At 36.1% G+C, this 20,756-nt stretch overlaps 1 protein-coding gene across 2 annotated transcripts in view; it reads right to left on the reverse strand.

Moving 5' to 3' along the window:
• Window positions 1-1,734: 1,734 nt before the first annotated feature.
• Window positions 1,735-20,756, reverse strand: part of LOC102582714 (N-alpha-acetyltransferase 25, NatB auxiliary subunit) — a 66,624-nt gene continuing 47,602 nt past the window's right edge. For both annotated transcript variants that reach the window (XM_006344546.2, XM_006344545.2), the window contains exons 12-18: window positions 14,972-15,046; window positions 14,625-14,817; window positions 12,053-12,172; window positions 11,373-11,511; window positions 11,179-11,219; window positions 3,802-4,065; window positions 1,735-2,659 (exon numbers count right to left, since the gene is read on the reverse strand). In XM_006344546.2, the coding sequence (XP_006344608.1) occupies window positions 1,970-2,659; window positions 3,802-4,065; window positions 11,179-11,219; window positions 11,373-11,511; window positions 12,053-12,172; window positions 14,625-14,817; window positions 14,972-15,046 (1,522 nt within the window). In that variant the 3' untranslated portion in view covers window positions 1,735-1,969. The remainder of the gene's footprint in view (window positions 2,660-3,801; window positions 4,066-11,178; window positions 11,220-11,372; window positions 11,512-12,052; window positions 12,173-14,624; window positions 14,818-14,971; window positions 15,047-20,756) is intronic.

Genomic DNA, 20,756 nt, shown 5'->3' on the forward strand with positions numbered 1-20,756 from the left:
TGCGCACCGTTATAAAGCATTCAAAATGAAGAGATCAACAATACATGCATAAACACTATTCAAGGATTACTTAATTATTAGGTCAACTTTGTTAATTACTCATGGTTCCGACAACCCTAGCTGTGGATTTAGTTACTCCTTCTTGGGTGATAACAATTCGTAATATGACTAATAGAATAAATCATGAACTTACAATTAGGGTAGATGAAATCTGAAATCTTGAATTGATGATTAAAAAGCAATATTATAAACCAACACTTCAAGAATTAAATGCTCAAAATGTTTGCAAGTTAATTCTCAAAGCCAAAAGTAAAAGTATCAAATTGTCTAATAACCTGAAAAATGAAAATTACAACTAATATTTAGAAACATCAAATCCTAGATAAAGTAACAAACGAAAATCTAGGAAAATTCAGGTTTGGCAGTTGTTTCTACGGTTTGTACCTGCGACTCGTAGGAATTCCTGCGTTCGTAGGTACCTTCTGTCAACCACCAGCTAGTCCTTCACCTAAGAGCAATTTCTATGGGTATGATCTACGGCCCGTAGATCTTTTTACGACCTGTCCTGGCTAACCGTCATTAAGGTATTGGAGCTCAACTTCTCTAAACTTTTCCACAACTTAATTGTACGGCTCGTAGAAGTTACTACGGCTCATCATTAGCTTCCGTCGTTTTACACTTAGCTCCAGAAATCAACACTTCAAACCACAACTCGTTCCTACGGCTCGTAGGTCGAGTCTTCAAAACACCAAAAATAACTGTTGTTGCAACTTTTCAGTCCCAACTTCTCCAAACTATATTTTCCAACAAAATCCAAGCAAAAGACCATTACATCTACTAACAAATGATAAAGACGCACGCAAAAATCCAAGTTTAAAGCATCAAAAGTATTGTAAATCTGCGGTACATCATCGCCCAAACTACTCCTGTTTCACGAGGTTAAAGAAGTCAATGCAAAAAACAGTAACCCAACTAGGTTGAGGCCTAATCTCATTGAGAGAGTACTAGAATCTTCTTATAATTTTCTATTGAGATTCAAGAAAGTAACTATTGTAAGAGAATTGGGAGTTTGTAATTAAGATTAACTAACTACATGGTTTATAACAATAGGGAAGACCAACTAGGGTTACAGATGTCAGATTATAAAACACCAATAAATGTTATACTAACCATTCATTCAAGTGTGTTCAGTGCACAAAACAAACGAATCTATTAGTCTGCTAAAGACATTCAACCCAACTAAGAGAATACCACCCCAAGTCCTTTTGAAGCACTTGAGAGCCAAATTAATTCGTTTATCTATCAAAGTTTGAAGCTAACTATCTCCTCTCAATATCAACTTATTAGATGGTTATTGGTAGCACCAAATCCCTATTAATGAACAATTTTCCTAATTTTGTACCTTTATGGTCAAGCAAGGCAGAATACGGGTGATTTTCTTGAGTTAGAGTTGAAAGTTGAGGTGTGATGTTGAAGAAGAATTTTGAAAAATGTTTTCCCTGTTTTTTTTGAGGTAAGTGATTTTCCTTAAATTTAAGAAAAATAAGTTAATTTGAAAAATATTTAAATCTGAGAAAAAGATTTGAAATGTTTGATACCTCCCACCGAGGTCATTGGGTGGTTTAACGACTAACAACAATGGGAGGAAATTATACGAGTACTCTCTCTTTGTACAGTGACATGAATCAATCATCCATCCATCCGTCCATCCTCTTTTATATTTTTGCACCAAAATCAACAGGCAGCCAATCAAATCTTTTTTACAAAAAACAAACATTACATATCTGCAAAACAAATAAGATACTCGGAAAATGAATGTCATGTTTATTGTACATAATTGAAAGCTGAAACGAAAATTTGGAGCAACGTTTGATGAGTCTACTAGGAAAAAACAATACCTAGAAATTAAAAAAAAAGAAAATCACTTGGAACTCCCCTCCACAGAAAAATCCAATATTTCCCCAGCCAGCTATAATTGAGCTTTCAGTTCCTTCACTGATTTGATTTTTGAATCACAAATTCTAAGGAAATTAGATAAAGCAGTTCGCTGACTAGTAATGATTTTTCTAGAAATATCAGCAGGACTCCAAGACTGCAATGCTCGAGTGATCACATCACCAAGACCTCTATCAATTGTTGAAGACAAGGTTAAAGTTTCAATAACTCGGTAGACCTTCCCGGGTCCTAACTCTCCATCTCTTTTGAGTGATGAAAGTATACTTTCCGATTTGTCATTGTCTGACTTGCTCATTTGTTGATTTAGCCAGTCTCTAACCAGCTCTATAGTCTCACATACACAACGGATTGAATCCTGTACTTCTTGACACAACTCAATGTTACACTGCTCCGAAGGTCCACCTTTCTTTTTTCTCTTTCCTGAAGGCAATAATGACCTGGCACAACACTGAATCACCATAATATGCCAAGCTAAAGGTTCAGTTACCAATAGCACCAGATGAGGAAGATCACATCCGGGTGATGATTCTATTGCTCCCATTGATCTCACTTTATCCAGGATATACTTCTTCAGAATCAAATTCACAAGAAGCCATGTACTACCATGCTTATTTGAATCTCTATCTACTTCATGAGAATAAAGATTCCAAGCATTTAAAAATACAACAAAGTTCATCCAATCAATCAGATTGCAGCTCCATGCCTGTACGGAAGGTGATCAAACATACAAAAATTTAGTCTATCACAAAAACTTACAGTTTAACAGTTGACACCAGACAGTAAATAATGAAAGTTTGGGACGAAATGACCTAGAAATATCATTCTTCATGCCTAAGATAGTTTTGAGCTGCATCAAAGAATCAATGCTAATCCTTCAAACGCAACATGATGATTCTTTTACAACTGATATAAGCAATTCTTTTCTCTTCTCTTATAATTCAACTGTCCAACTGGAACAATATGCAACTTTTCATGCATTTTTTGCAGCTTTGAATTATAAACGACATACAAACCTAAATCAACCAACTTTACTTCAAAAGAAAGTTTCTCCCCTCTCATAAGTGTGATCACCTGTGATATGGTCAGGCCCCATTGCATATTTGCCTCCATTGAAATCAGTTTCAATATGCTATATATCTAGGCTGTGTTTTCATACTTGATTATCATAGCCTTTAAGTCCATTTATAGTGATGACTGATGTATGTGCCAGCTTTAAGAAGTATTATAGTCTCCTCAGTTTCTACTCTCATGCTCCCAAGAACATGCACCCTAGAGATACTTCAAAACAGCTGGAAATTTCTGGGTTACACCATCCCCAATCAAGCATTATGCAAATAATCTTTCTAGTATCTACCTCAGAATGTAGGAAAAAAACTGAAAAAACAAAAATGTTCAAAACGTTGTATGGAACTAAACCTCTAGCTTTTATGCGTTCGGAAACGACCGTATTATTACTAAAAGTTAATGTTGAACACCAAACAAATACAAAGTTTATTCGAAGCCCAAGCCTCTTTGAAATCTCAGTAGATGTAAGTTCTGAAATTTCAATTTGAGGAATGCAGTAATGCACCTCGTCTATTTCTTCAGTGAAAGGCCCATTTCTATGTTGAACCTGTACAGTTAGGAATTCCAATTCTCTTTGAAGACTATCCCAACCATTACAATGATGTGAAGAGATAACAAATAACAACAAAAGTCATGATAATAAGGGCTCCATAAGTATGCTTGTATTATCATAATTGAAGCAAGAAACAGAGAACAAAAAGTACTTTAACAAACAAAAAAATAATAGCTTTGGAAACATCCTCAGTTCCTCACACAGAGTATGAACACAAAAGAATTTACCTCTGCATCCTTAAGGCCACTCGAAATATCAAAAGCCATCCCTACAGCATCCTGGAAGGAAAATCCCAAGATATTGGCATACCGCTCGAGTAACAATCTCAGTTCCGATGATAGCTTAGGATCAAAGACAGAACCATTTGCTTCAACATTTCCCTTGACAGATGATGATGCACATTGAATTGAGAGAAAGACAAGTCTTGGTAAAAGGGATCTCTTCTCAATTGTTTTAACCACTTTAGCTTGAGACTGTTTGATTTGATCATCCTGCAATTAAGCGTAAAAGCAATTACAAAGTGATGAATTTTTTTCCCACAAGCTTAACATTAGGAAGAGGTTCTGCATGAATTTCATACATAAAAGAAAGAATCATCAAAACTATAAAAAATAAGAAAATTGAACAGGGGCATAGTCTCAGGTCCTGATGTCAACAGGAATCTGGCTCAAATAACAAGACTACTTCAGTGATTGAACTATTGTTACACCATTCCGAACCGTAGCTGACAAAGAAAAGTTCAGTTATACACATAAAATAACATGTATGATGTAATGTATAACCTTCAACCAGCCAACTCAACTCCAGACACCATGGGAAGTAAGAAAGCTGACTGTGTTGGTTTAATTCACTGGCGTCATAAAATCTCATTTAAGCGGTAAAAATATCTAGAATTTCAAGTTGTATCAGGTAACAGTCCAATGTTGTTTCAGTGCCATACTATTTAGCTATCTAATTTGGCCATCTTAAGTAGCTTATGTTCACATGGAAAAGTATAGCAAGTTCATGAAACTCTCTTTTTCCTTTTTTAGAAATGGTGGTGTCCATGCCAAACTTCAAGGCATCTCAATTATTCCATTGGGTACCTGCTACCTCCTACCAGTAAGGGTACCAAGTAATTGTCCACCAAAACTTGTAAATGGCACGAAATTACCGAGTGTTTTTCTTTCTTAGGATTTGAAACATCATGAACTACTTTTATGTGTACAAAAACGTATGCAATATAATCCCACAAGTGGGGTCTGGGTGGGGTGGGATATATGAAGACCTTACCCCTACCTTTGTAGGTAGAGAGGGTGTTTCCTCTAGACCCTTGGCTTAAAAGAAGTGTAATCAAAACAAGATTGAAAGAAAAATATCGACAATAAAATAGCAAGATACAAAGCAAATGAAGCAGTACGTAGTGAAAATGAAGAATATGATACGATCTGACTACTAACAAATATAATACTAAATAAGGATAAAAGGAGACTGACCCCCTCCACATAAAAATATGACCACTCTACTACCTGCAACTATCCCTAATCCTTGACCTCCATACATTCCTATCTACTGTCATGTCCACAGTAAGCTGAAGATGTCATGTCTAATCACATCTCCCCAATTTTTCTCCGGCCTACCTCTACCTCTACTAAAACCTGCTATAGCCAATTTCTCACACCTCCTTACTGGGGCATCTGCGCACCACACACCTACTCTTCACATGTCTGAACCGACTACTTTTTTTGTAGACACAACAAACATTGTTGGAAGGAAAATGTGAAGCATCAGAATCAAGATTTTCATTTTGCTTTCTCAAAGCTCTTCCTTTAAGCATTATTCCTCATTATAGAAACCAACTCCTACTGACATGTAATGTTGGATATGTTAACTCTAGTGTACAACCCCTGCTTATCATATATTAAAATAATGTGCAGTATTAACTTAAGGAAAAGAGTTTTCATTAAAAAATATTACACAAACACATGCATTACCTTGGAGGAACTTATATATAAGAAACTGAAGTTATTATTGTTCTACATTATCTCCCCATTCATTTCCATTTACCTTTTCAGCACTTAAAATCACATGGCATTCATCAAATTGAAACATGGGATGAAAATCATGGAGACCAAAATCTCAACAAAGACAAAAAAGCATTTAAGTAATTTCTTCAACTCCTTAAGCTTGGTAGGTGGAGCGATTCGATACAAGTATTGATTGGAGGCACCAGGTACCCAATAAGTTCAAATTGTTCCTCTCAAACTGACACCAGTACCACCAAACGTTGGAGTACCCTACATTGGTTGAAAGAATTGAGTTAGTCTTCCCTTATATTCTTGAGCAATCCACACCTTATGCTAACTTTTGGGGTTGAGTAAGGTCCAAGACTTATTCTTAACATGGCATTAGAACTAGGCTCATTCATATTCTTGGTTTCCCAAATGTTAGGCCTCTAATTTATGTTGTCTGCACTCCAACTGTCCAGCTATGGTGTTAAGAATATCCCAAATTAGTTAAGGGGATAGTTTCTTATCTCCTTATATAATTTTGGGTAATCCTCACCACATGAACTGGCTTATGGGGTTGAGTTAGGCCCAAGGTTCATTTTCTTACCCAAGACAAATGTGATGTTTGTGAGGGACAATAACATACTGACTTATACTCATTTCTCTGTATGAAGATCCAAGAGAAGTAAGATATAAATGTAATGTTATATTTCTAGTACAAAATATATAGAGGCATTTTTACATTAGTAATTGAAAGGTGAGAAAGATGGATTTTTTGTAAAGCCTTGTATCAAGATGATATTCTCCAATATTTGTTGGGGAAGAGAACCAAACCATTAAAAAAAGAAATAGATCAAGGAAATGTTGATTTCCAAGAGCAGAAGAACCCTGGTGGCAAGAACAGTGACAATAGAATCAATGAGAATAGAACAAGGGATGCATAAGGAAGACTTTGCATACAAGTTCATTACTAAGTTACAACATCATTAAGGGAAATTTTCAGAAACCTCACCTAAGATTTAACTTCTAACATTAACCTCCTATGTGGTTTACAATATTATGCTTACCTCCCGGCTCCCCCTGATCCTTTTTGTAACAATTATTTTAACTTATCATTAATGAAAAAATATGATCTAACTAATTTGCCCTTTCAATATACCATTTTATTTTATTTATTTTGTAAACACTGTTTTAAAGATGCAACTTCAGAAACCCTAATCACATATAATTCTACGACTTCAACAAACACAAGAAGAATGATAGACTGCTTCGTCAGACTCATCTATGGAAGAGTTGCCCTACTTTCGCCTTAACCATTTTGAAATATTTACCCTTGCAGATTAGTCCATATAGCACTGAGTGTCCTCAAAGGCGATCGCCTTTGGCGAATAGTGAGGCGAGGCGAAGCGCAACCCATGCGCCTATTACTGGCAAGGCGAGGCGACACTAAAAAGGCGAGGCACTAAAGGCCTCACCTTTTTTATAAATAAAAAAAAAAAGCCTGATTTAATAATTAAAAAGCAATACTAGAGTTTTTTTGGAGTTTTGACAAACCCACAACTCTACTCCCTTTTTTCTTTCGTTCGCAGTCTGCAAGCTTCGGAACCCTCTTCTTCAGCTTCCCGACTCTCTTCTCCAGCAGGTACTTCTTCAGTTCTTCTTTCTCCTCTGCTTCGTGACCTCAGCAGGTACGTTTTCAGCACCCTTTTTTTCTTTTTCTTCTTCTCTTCTTCTCTTCTTCATCTTTAATATGCAGTCAGCACAGCTGTGTGCAGTGTGCAGAGTCTGTTTTTTATGCTCTGGTTTTTTATTTCTGGAGCTATTGACTATTGCAATCTGCCTATATTTAAAAAATAAAATCTAATCCTTCTATATTTGTGTCTTCCCTACTCAATTTAGTTTTATACTAAACAATATAGTATTTCTTTGTCCATAAATAGTGATTTCAATGACGTATGATGCTAGCAAAAAAAAGGACATTGGATGGAATTATGGTATGCAAGGACCAACAAAAAAATCATTTATATGTATGTTCTGTAAAGTTACTTTTAATGGTGGTGTTACTCGACACAAGCAACTTTTGATGGGTGGAAACAGAAATGTAAAACAATGGTTGTCGGACAGAAGTTATAGAAGAAATAAGGGCATAGGTGGAAACTAAAATTGCGAGTTATCCGAAATATCAGATGAGGCAGCAAGAAGAACATGTGGTTAATATTGATGATGATGATGATATGGATAAATATGGTGAAATGATGCCTCCCTCGAAAACTCAAAAGATGTCTTCTAGTGTAAGTGCATCATCCACGGAGCGGAACGTGACGAAATGTCCTCTCAATCTCTATTTTTCAGAAAAATCACAACAAAAGGGAGGCTTTGAAAAGGGAGTAGGATTTGATGAAACCTAGAAAATTCTAAGGGAGCGCATGGTAAGTGCTTTTGCATAACGGATGTACGATGCGGGGCTCCCTTTTAATTGTGTTAATTACAAATCATTTGATAAATTCATTGAGGCATTAGGCAACGTGGCCCCGGAATGAAGCCTCCTTCCTTCCATGAAATTAGAGTTACTCACCTAAAAAAAGATGTGAAGAAAGTGGACAAAACTATTGATGAGCATAAAGTGCAATGGAGAAAGTTTGGATGTTCCATTATGATAGATAAATGGATGGCACAAAAAGTTTAAATGATCATCAATATTTTGGTGAATTCTTCAATCGTTAGTGTATTTCTTGGTTTTGTTGATGCTAACAATAAATATACCGATTCTACCAAAATGTACAACTTGTTCGAGAACACTATTGAAAGAATATGATTGGAAAATGTTGTACAAGTTGTCACTAATAACGCTAGTGAAAATATTAAAGCAGGAAGCATGATGATAGGAGCGTATCGACACATTTATTGGACTCCATGTGTTGCTCATTGCATCAATTTGACGTTTGGTGACATATTCAAGATTAACCCATATGCTTCAGGTAATATCACTCTCCTATCCTCTAACTTTCTTTATAGTTAAAAATACTTACTAGCTACTAATTACTATAATTTTACTTTAACACTTTTTAAGAAGGCCATCAAGATCCATTTTTACAATAGTCAAAGGTCATTGTGGTTGAACTTGATGAGAAAATTAACCAATGAAAGAAATTTGGTGAAACCAGCCAAGACAAGATTTGCAACAAGCTACTTGACTTTGAAAGCTATGTACAAACAAAAGAAAAACTTGAGAATTCTAGTCCTCTCAAACGAATGGACTTCAAGTAGATTTGTAAAGGAAACTTTGGGGAAAGAAGTTGCCAACCTTCTTATTTCTTCCCACTTTTGGAATGATGTTGTTCGGGCACTTAAGTTTGTGGTCCTTTGACAGTAGTTTTTCGTTTGGTAGATGGGGAAATAAACCACCAATGGCCTATATTTATGAAGCAATGGATAGAGCCAAGGAAACTATTGAGCGGACTTTTTGTGGAGTTAAGAAACAATATAAGAAAGTGTTTTAAATTATTGATGCAAGGTGGACTGACCAACTCCATTGGCCTATGCATGTTGCAGACCATATTTTGATCCCGAGATTGTTTTATAAAGCTCAAGAAGATGGCACTAAACATTTTGATGTGTGGACGGGTTGTCGTGCATGTGTTGAGAAGATGAACCCCGAAATAACAACACAAAATTTACTAGTCGTTGAGCTTCCTAGGTACAAAAATGCAGATGGAATGTTTGGTTGTGATCAGGCTCAAAGAGCCAAAGACTTAAGGTCACCGAGTAAGTGAGTTAATTTAGTTCGTTATACTATAGCATTACTCAAGAGATTTGACTTATTTATACTTATTAACCCTTAAATTTATTTTTTTATGGTTGAATGGTTTCGCTATTTAGTAGCCAAACTCCAACCTTGCAAAAGTTTGCCATGAAAGTATTAAGTCTAATTTGTAGCTCATTCGGATGTGAGCGAAATTAGAGTGTTTGAACATGTAAGAATAATATTTTATATTCTAATTTCCATATTATATTATTATTAGTATCTATTAGTTAATATCTACAACAGCAGATTAATTCCAAAAAGAGAAATAGGGTGGCACTATCGCGTCTCAATGATTTAGTGTACGTTAGTCAATAAGTACAATAGAATATTGAAACGTTGCTATGATGCTCATGATACCATTGATGCAATTGCCTTGGAGAATATTGATGAGTCAAATGAATGCTTAGTTGGATGCCTCGAAGATCAAGAAGATAAACTAGTATATGAGGAAGGTGATCTTACTTGGGGTATTGTTGCTACGGCAATTGTAGCTAACGAGAATATCTATGGTCTAAGGGGAATTTCTTCAAGTTCAACGACACTTGACAAGGACAAAGGAGTATAAACTAAATCTACAAGTTCAAGTAGGACTCGAACACTAACTGATGAAGAATCTGAGGAGCAATATAATCATAATGAAATGGATGTTGAACTTTAAGATTTTGATAATTTTGAAGAAGAATAGGCTTTTAGAGTTCTAATATTGTTTGTCAATTGTCTTATGAATTATTGAGTCATTCAAGTTCTAGACTTTGAATTGAAATATTTGTTAATATGTCATTACTGAGATTTTGGATATTTATAAATGCAATTAAATATTTTGTGCTTTTGGTATTAATTAGCGCCTCAATTCAAAAAGGCGAGCGCCTCACCGCGAGGCGAGGCAAACCCTTGTCGCTTTTCGCTGTCTGTCTATTCCTTGAGTAGATCTGATCAATGATTAGAATGACTATTCAATTCACACAGTCTTTGCACTATTTCAGGGATTGTGATATTGAGTATGCATACAAATTGCAAATGAAACTTTTGCAAAGGGGGATAGATGGAAGAGGGTGGACAAAACATTTAAAATAATTGAATATACTCAACATTCGAGAACTTCCAGAAAATTGTGTCAGTTCTTTTTTATATAAAGAAGAAATATGGATTAGTTACTTTGTGTATTAACAAATCAACTTTGACTTTTCTGACGGTAGAATGCACTTCGATTCTAGTAAGTGGTTCCCCTTGCCTGCGTGCAATTGGGCACATATTTACAAAATCAATTTAACAAAAGAATATACTAGAAAGGAAAATAGTCATACTTTTTATATATTAATGATAAATAAGTTAACAAAACTGTTGCCATAAAAAGAGGGAGCGCAAGCGTAATATCGTAAATCGCAAGAGAAATTAGTGTTAGAAAGTTGAACCTTGAGGGAGGTCTCTAAAATTATCCCTATAATTAATCTTGACACAAAATTGTACCCAAAGGTGTGGCCTAGTGGTTAATCAAGTTGGTTGAGAACTATTAAGGTTTCAGGTTCAAATCGCAGCAGCTGAGATAGAAATACTAATGATGGTTTCTTCCCATCCTTCCTAACCCTGGTAGTTGGAGGTACCTGGTACCTATTGCTAGTTGGGGTGGCAAGTTTCCCCGGTAATTAGTGAGGTGTGTGCAAGTTGGCCCTGACACCACAGTTAACAAAGAAAAAATCTTGATGCAACTTTAAAAAATTTAATCTTGAAATGAACTCTACCATGAACTCTTGTACATCCCCTAGAATAAACATCAAACTAGTGTATACAATATCACAGACAAAAATTCATACCAAGGTTTGTCCGGTGCAATAAGCTACTCCTTCAAATGGCTCTGCACACAAAGACAAGCAGTTATTTTAAAGACATTACATATGTAGTAAAACATTGGAAAGAAAATGTACTACAGCAAGGCTGATAAAAATTTATCCACACTAGAAACATAGAATTGTCCCAAATTATATAAACAGGTGCATCAGATACTAACCTAAGAGATAATTTTTGTCATAAGTTGGCGTCCACCAGGGCCGCAGCTGCAATTCTTCATTGAAGGTCAATGATTTGGTTCCAATTTCATCTGTGAGTTCAAGAAACTGAACTCCTTGTTTCAAGCTTTCAAGAATGCCCTAAGCAATCCCAAAATGAAAATTTGTCAGTGACAAATTACAGTAGAATACAATTTAAATACCCCCACCCTCGCAAGTTTTCAGTTACGGAAGCACAGTTGTGTATACCTTCCTACCTTTCAATTATTTGACTATTTCATAATACCACATCTGATAGCAAGTATCTTAAAACCAATAGCATTGAACTTGACCATAATCTCTTTTTGCAGAAAATAAAAAGTAAAGAACCATAAGCGTTAATTACTAAATTGTGTTATCTATAATCAACTGAAGCTAAATTTAAAAGATAACAAAGAAAAGAGTCAAGGGGAAAGAGAAGAGTGTATGCACATTCCTCCTTTTAACCAATTGTTTCAAGTTTGACAGATCTATCTATAGTTTCACTTTATTCAATCAACAGGGCATGTGAAAATTAGGCGAAATCGGTGTCCAATCCAACAACCCTAGGGCTTAAAATGTATTTCAAAGCAATTGCAGACACAAACATGCAAACAAAGAGTCGTTTAGAAGAAAAACTTAAAGTGACAAGGAAAACGGTTACCTCCCCTTCTTCAATATTATTTGCTTTCTGCTTTAACTGCAGAATGGGTATTTCAATCTTTGCCATCAAATACTGGCTAGATTGTTGCAATCGCTCCTTGAACTGAACAAACTCAATAACCTAGAAAAGTTTGCAGATGAAGATTTTGTTACCATTGGGCTAGCTCATTGTATGATTACTAATTTATCGTTTCGTTCACAAAGGGAACCATTAGAATTTGAAATGATACTAAGAGAGAATCATTATGATAAGCAGTGTAGGTTTCTACACCAGAAAATAAATAATTGCTCCAACAAATACCCACTCAAGACTCACATCGCAAGAACTAAGATGTCCAGAAACAGTTAAAAGTTCTTCCTGTTAGCCTCTTTCCTCACTCACTATAACAAGAGGAAAGGTTTACAACAGTGGAAAAAAAAGCAATGCGCAAAATTCGCTCAAAACTCTTAAAAACAACTTAACCTTATTTTACTTTACTTACTTTGGAAGAAGATTACAGACTATACAAATAAAGGTAAGAGAATTCATGTACCATTTTAGGAAATAGGTACTTCAAAAGTTTACTGACTAGCTATCTACCTTCAGCAGGCTGACCTTCGGCAAAAACGCTACTTCCTATATTGACGCAGGATTAAGATGCTGGTTTCCTTCTTCTAGAGTTGAGAGCAACAGAAAGCAAAGAACAAGAGGAGTCTCAGTGAGACTAAGAGCCTGTTTGGCATTGTTGGGAGGCCAAAAGTGCTTTTTTTTAGCACATTTTTTGAAAAATCAAGGTTTTGGCAAATCCTTAAAACTACTTTTAAATGGAAGCAGAAGCAGTTTTTCTGCTGTTAGGAAGAAGTTAAAAAATTTTGCTTCTTAAAAAAAGCAGAAGAGTTTTTTCAGACTAAAATATATCTTTCATACATACATATTTACCAATACATCTCGTATTAATTAATTAGCATATCTCATAAGTTAGGTTAAGTTTCATTCAAGAATTTTTTTTTTTTTTTTTTTTATATAATAATTTATTTATTTTTTTACTCTATATATTATTTTACGTATTATTTTATAGAATTAGAAATAAAGGTAATAACAATATTTTTGCAGGAATAGAAAAAAAATTAAGTAGAAATGTTTTTAAAAAAACAATATCATTTTTAGTATGTAGTGATTTAATTTGTGATGTCATTTTTAGCATGTAGTGATTTAATTTGTGATATCATTTTTCGTATTAGTGATTTAATTTGTGATATCATTTTTAAAATTATTTTACTTGATATTTTTAATTATATTTAAATCACCACGTGAATATTATATTAATATTTAATTTATTTATATATCTATCTATGTATAATATTAATTAGAAATTTGAATATCTACATTTTATTTAATTCAAATAAAAAATGAAATTAAAATTTTTGTAATAGAAATTTAAATATTTCTCTCTATAAAATAATCTTAATATTAAAAGTACATTGATACTTGCCCTTTTTCATAATTTGACTCTCAAAAACACTTTTTTAAAAAGATTAGTCAAACAATTTGCTTATCAAAAATATTTTTCAAATGAATTAGCCAAACACAAATTGCTTTTTTCAAAAGCACTTTTCTGAAAAGCTATTTTAAAAAAAGTGCTTCTAAAAATAAGCATTTTTTAGCAGCAATGCCAAACAGGCTCTAAAAGTGATGCAACACAGCACACATGTTATACCCTCCAAAATGATAGCAACTAGATTACAAGTATAAATCTATTCATTTAAACCTCATGAAAAACAGTTCCACAAATATTATGAACTAAACTAAGAACAGGTCAGCAATTAGTAGAATGCAAGACGGAAAATATCTGATATCTATCGTGTGGTATAACTTAACCTGGCCATGTTGCACTCTCGCCAACAGCATAGTCGCTTATTGACTTTCAGCAACAGCATGAATGCCAAAATATCTTTATATCTGGTATTTTGACATGCATTCATAACAGGCCAAGTCGTACTCTCACCAATAGCATACAACTAGCCAAGTTGTGCTCTCATCAATCTCATCAGAGCTTTGTATAAAGAGAGAGAGACACGGAGGGAAGATTTGGGATGGAAAAAAGAGAGAGCAATCTAAGCCAAAAGGTGACAAGAAAAAAGGGACAAATTTCTAAGTCTCTAGGAAATAATTAGATTTTATCATGACGGGTATTCCTGCATCATGCAGCAGAAGCCTGGCATCTGTTCCTCTACCTATTAAGAGACAATTGATATAAAGTTATCATTCAACAGCACAGTGTACAAACAAGAATCTGCCAAGATGAAGGTTTAAGAACAGGTATGGCTTAGATTGCATGCTAGAAACTTCAGTGCATTTTTGGAACTTGGATTACAACATCAATTTGCCTTCAGAATGTTTGATAATTTATTGTTTACAACTAATGTTGGATAATTTTATAAGTATTTAGTTTCCACATTAGAAAAAAATGCGTACTCTTAAAGCTGAGATCTATTCTATTTGAACAAAAAGAACCCACCCTAACACAGCTTGAACTGGGATGGTAAATTTAGAACTGTAAACGCCAAAGGAATGATATTCGTAGGTCTCTTACTTTAGAATAACTTCGATGACGATATGCAAGAAATGTAAGATCAGCAGATTCCCTAAAGTGATCATCCATGAATCTTAAATAATCCCTCAAAATATCTGTTGAATCAGGCCACAATGGTGATGCTAACATCTGTGGCAAAATGTGGTGTGATACAGTTTCCAACAATATGTTCTTCACGTCCAGTGATTTATACCTACATAGGAAGAGGAGAACTATTACCATATAAGACAGAGAGAAGTGTAAACAATGAAATCCCAGAGAACTGATTTCTAAAAAGACAGAAACAAAATGTAATACAAACATGTAATGAGCTGATTTCTGGGGACAAAAAGGAAAGTAATTCTTACCATTCATACGCCAACGGAAGAGAATTCCAGTGAGAGTACAAATGCAACAGCAAAATCTTGTACTGCGAAACATGTCTGTCAACCATGCACCATAAATATCATACATCATGAAAAAAAAATTAAAGAGAAGACAAGCAATTAAAAGATACAAGTATTATGAAGGATTATCAAAATTCAAATCAGCATAGTTCTATAATTATATGATAAGGAACTAAAGTTTTAATAGCATATGAATTCAATAGCTACAACTCTATATATGTAGAGAAGTAATAGTAAAAACTCATTACAAATTTTACAGCAAAAGAATGGTAAATTAAAGCTTCAGGCTTCCTGCAGTAGTTTAAACTTGTGCCACATGTGCAACAACAACAAAGAATAGTATGGCCTCATTCTCGGCTGCCATCCTCTCTTAATCTGCACAAACTTTCATTTTTTCAATTGGTTATCTTCAAATGCCCCCTTCCTATTTTTGTTAGCAATGGAGGGTCTCAATCAGATGATTTGGACAGCTAAGGATAATGGATCGGTCCGAGGCTTTGGAACTCAGTTAAATACTGGTGATGGTTCTGAAATCATTAATTATATGCAGATGACTCCCTTGTTTTTAGTGAAGCTGAAGTGGATCAGATAAGCCAGCTTAGGGCAATCCTGGTTATTTTTTAAGCTATTTCTGGCTTACATGTGAACTGGAGTAAAAGCTTCTTATTTCCAGTCAACCAAGTATCAAATTTGCAACTTCTTGCAAGCAACCTAGGATGTCAGGTGGGGATATTTCCAACAAAATATCTGGGGATGGCTTTGGGGGAAAAAAATAAGTCAGTAGAGATATGAAATGAGGTTATTGAGAGATATGATAAGAAATTGGCAAGGTGGAAAATCTAATATTTATCCATAGGTGGAAGATTGATACCTACCTATTAATTCAGTGTTGGATGCTCCCCCCACTTATATGATGTCTGGTTTCCCAATCACTAGAGGGGTAGAAAAAAAGCTCGACAAGTTGAGGAGGGAGTTTCTTGGCAAGGCAACAAAGAGAACAGAACCAGCAACCTGGTGAGATGGGATGTATCACTCTTAATAAGAGGCAAGGTGGTATGGGCATTAAGAATCTGAGGCTACACAACAGACGTCCTTTGCAAAAATGGTTATCGAGGTTCAACATGAAAGATGTGGCACTGTGCAGAAATTTCATCATTCAGAAGTATGGATAGGTAAATCAGTGGATGTGATGACCCTCGGGGTCATTTCTGTGTTTAATATGTGCTTTTCCTGTTTTACCCCTTCTCGTAGATTTCTTATAGCTTTTGTGTGATGTGGGGTTGGGTGGCACGCTCCCCAAGGTGTTCGGTTGAGTTTGATGCAAGTTTTGAGTTTTGGAAGCTTAATGCTTGAAAGAATTGACTCCAGTCAACATCCAGAGATTATAACGTCGGATTGGAATTAAGTTAGTTCCATCAGCTCCGGAAGGGTCATTTTGGTCTAGAGTGATGATTGGTTCGGGCTTCCGCTCAGAGTCGGTGCAATTAGGCATTTTAGCTTTTGAGTTTAGCCAAAAGTTGGTCTTGGGACAGCTTTCTTGGTAAACGTGCTCCAAATCAAATTTCATCAACATGGTTAACTCCGAAATGCTAAATTTGGTCTAGAATGACCTGCGGTTTGGATCCCGAGGGTGTCGGAGTGAGTTTTAACTTCTTGGCATTTTGTTGTGTTTCTTTGTAAAAGTGTTGACTTCGGTCAACATTTTGATGAAATGGCCTCGGATGGCTATTTCGTCGATTCCGTTGAGTCCGAAATGTTGTTTCCAAGTGGTTTGCACTTTTGGTTTGTGTCGTTTGGACTCCGAATGAATTCCGAGGGCTTATTCAAATTTTGGACACTTGGCCTATTTTTTTGAAAGATTTGGTGTCTAGTGTGACGGCTTGAGCAAACTCTTGATCGCTTAAGCGATGAGAAGCGACCAGCCCTTGGATTTTGTGAAGGCTGCTTAAGCGACCAAGTGGCCGCTTAAGCCACAAGTGGCCGCTTAAGCGAAGGGCGCCTCTTAGGCGGGCTCCACTTTTGCGAACATTTGGCCGCTTAAGCGATGTCTGCTTTTGCGAACATTTGGCCTCTTTTGTGAAGATCGCTAGGACTAAAATCCCATTCTTCCCCCCTTATTCCCAGAAAGAACCCTCCTGAGTAGGAGCTCAGCCTTGGAGGTTTTGGAGCATTTCTTGACCATTATCAACCATTCAAAAGTAGTCTATTCATCTTCCTCTCCTCTATGCTTTTACATCTTTAATTTGTAATTCGAACTCGTTTCCGACCTCAAATTCCCTACTTTCTAAACTTTAAAGTGAGGTTATTTGGCCATTTGAGGTCCGAATTGAGTCTCGTTTTCACCCATCTTTCGGGCATGTAATCCTCATTACAAGGAGGATAGTGGGACGGTTTCCTTTTAGTAATTTTGTTTCTTCAATTCGAGGGTCAAATTTTTACCCAATTCCAATCCGAATTTTGGGTTAGAGATATGCATACCATTGGACCCGTAATAACTTACTCTTTGTGTTCTTGATAGCTTGGCAACAATCCAAGGCTCTCCGTAAGGGAAAAGCACAAGAGTTGTAGTTCTTGTGCGATTTTCAACCTCGAGGTAGGTTATGGCTTCCTTTTCTTAGACATGGCTTAGTTAGATTGATTATATTTGGGTAGTATTTGCATGATTTAGGTTGAACCCTTATGTTGTGTTGAGCTTTATTGATCCTTGGATAGTTATGGCCGTAGGTTGGATTGGTTAGCTTAAGCTTTAGTCGGAGAGGCCATAGTTTAGGTGATCCTTGTACTATGTTGCTCGGACTCTTCAAAAATGTCAACAGGTGCGTATCGGATTCCCAAAAGGTAGTGTATTTTTGGAGAATCCGACACAGGTGCAGCATCAAAAGTGAAGAGTCCACGCAACTATGTCCTTGTATGAGTAGTATACTTAGACTTTGCTTCTAGGTGGCATGAAACTTAGGATTGTGTGGTGTTTGATTGGTTTGGCTGGTTTGATTGATGGTATGGATCCTTGAGTTGTGACTTTGGTTGTTTATTAAACTGTTGGACCTGAGGCTGTGAGCTTGGATTAGCAGGAGTTCCAGGTTAGTACTATTGTGGTGTGACGGCTATTCTTCCAATTCTATGTGTATGACATGATTTGGTTGTGATAATGCTTCTGAGGAGTTTCTACATGGTTGATTGTTGGCAAAAATGACTTGGTTTGTAAAACGAAAGTTAACCGTAATGAGTTGGAAGTTCTTGAGACTTGTTTTGAATAAAAAGTGGTAAAAAGGCCCCTTTTACTTGATTTTTCGCACCTTTAGACTACTTTTTACACTGATGAGCTCGATGTATCATTCCGAGAGGCCCATTGACTTAGGCTCGACCTACAGTCTACTACTTAGATTCACATTGTTGATAAGCTCAAAGTACCATCCCGGGCGACACGTTGATACAGATATCCGGGTTTCTGGCGGATCGTGGATACATTTATCCAGGTTATTGTCTTACGGTTAAGCTTGAGCTACCATTCCTGGCGGCTCAATGTTTCTTCCTGGCTGAAGATGTTTCCCTTACTTGGAGTTTTCATTGTATCATTGCATGAGTTTGCCTTTGAGTGTGTTGATTGTCTGGTTTGTGTGTAGCTTGTAGCTGATTATTGATATCATTTGCCCTCTCTCTAGTATATTCTTGCTATGCTTTAGTTTTCCCTTTTCTTGCTAGTAGCATCGTGCTTCTTTTATTTGATCTTTTTGAGCTCGGTCGGTCTATGATACCTACTGGGTACCCCGTGTTTTGGTACTCATACTGCACTTTTGCCTCTTTTTTTTCCTGATGCAGCTCCCAGTTCTAGCCACCCTCAATGAGCGTTTGGATCTCATGCGGTTGTCACAAATTTGGATTGTGGTGAGCTCCTAGGTTCACAGACTAGTTGTTGTCCTTTTGTACTAACTTTCATGTTGTATTTTAGGTTAGGCAGTTCTATATATATATGTATATATATATATATGACTTTCTGTTCGTAGTAGCTCTTGTATAGGTGACATCAGGTCCCGGGGATTGGTATCTTGTGTTAGTTTGTCTTTTGGTCACTTTCGGGCCTATTTTGTAGATTTTGAATCGTACTACATATATATGACATGGCCCTTCTTTCTATATACATTATCCTTTTCTTCCGCTTTTTATTATTTATGTATTATATAAATTTTGTCTTCCGCATCTTGTTACTTGGGTTGAGGCTTGTCCACTCGGTGGGTTGTAGTGGACGCCGTCATGGCCCGACTTAGGGTCGTGATAATGGATCACAAATGAAGTTACAAGTGCATATGGCACTAGCGTCTGGAGATCCATAAGAAATCCGTGGAAGGATTTTTGGGGAAAAGTAGAGAATGTAGTGGGATCTAGGAGGATCAATGGAATGGTGTTAACAACTTGAAGTTTACCTTCCCTATTCTAAATATATTAAGCCTTCAAAAGCATGCTAAGATAGAAAAAGTTTGGAGTCAACAAAGTTGGGATTTGAATTTCAGAAGAGCTCTCAAGGACTAGAAAATTGAGAGTCTTGCCTTAATGCTTCAATTTTTGCATACTTCTAGTGGTATTTGAATTGCCTACATGCTTCAATTTGAATCCTGAAAATACCTGTATTGGCCTTGGAAGATCATTTGCAAAGCTAAAGTTCCGGTAAAGATATCATGTTTTGTTGGTTGGTGGTAAGTGTAAAGGTATGGCACATGGACCTAACTAACCCCAAAATCTAGCTCATGAGAAGAGAATTGTCAAAGTCCATATAAGCAAACTACCAGTCCATTCCCTAACTAATGTGGGACTGATACCCACTCTTACACGCCCCTTCACGCCCACGCCTAATTGGGACGTGGACCGGGATCCCAAACGGGGATGAACCTGGCTCTAAAACCATGAAAAGGTATGGCACATGGGCCTAACTCAACCCCATAAAGCTAGCTCATGAGAGGACGATTGTCCAAATCCATATAAGCAGACCATCCATCCATTTTCCAACCAACGTGGGACTTTTACCCACTCTAATAGTAAGGAAAGCATGTCTAACTCAAGATAAGTTACAAAGCAAAGGACTTCAAATTTGTTCAGGATGTTTATTATGCAGTCAAGAAGGTAAAAATAATGAGCATTTTTTCCTACACTGCAAGGCAACTACAAATATGTGGAACATTTTCTTTAGTATATTGGAGTTCAAATGGGTCAAGCCTAGCTTTACACTAGAGCTTTTGAGCATTTGGAACAATGTGGGGAGGAGAAACACTGAAGAGGACTGGTGGCAGATAATTCCTACTTGCATTTAATGGATAGTCTGGAAAAAGAGGAATTCAAAACGTTTTGAAATTACCAGCAATGCCATCCTGAAGTTTAGGATAAATTGTCTTAGTTTATTCTTCTTATTTTGGTGAAAGCAGAATTTGTGGGGGGTGGGGGGGTGGGGGGGGAATAAAGTTTTTTGGATAAGAAATCCATTATACTATTGAATGTTTGTGAGTTTGACAACTCACTATCTTTTTGGAAGCTGAATTTTGTTTATATTAATACAAATGGTTACCTAATCAAGAAAAAGAACCTAAGATCTTTTTTGGGAAAAAGATTCAAAATATATATGAACTTTGACCGAAATCGTTGTAACAATCCCAAACTTTGGGCAGGGCCTATTATCACCCTGCACTATTTAATAGTGTATTTTAAAGATATATAAGTGTCCATGTGGACATCATAAATATTGCATCATTATAAATAG

Source organism: Solanum tuberosum, unplaced genomic scaffold, assembly GCF_000226075.1.
Source record: "Solanum tuberosum cultivar DM 1-3 516 R44 unplaced genomic scaffold, SolTub_3.0 scf00057, whole genome shotgun sequence".
Taxonomy (NCBI): Eukaryota; Viridiplantae; Streptophyta; class Magnoliopsida; order Solanales; family Solanaceae; genus Solanum; species Solanum tuberosum.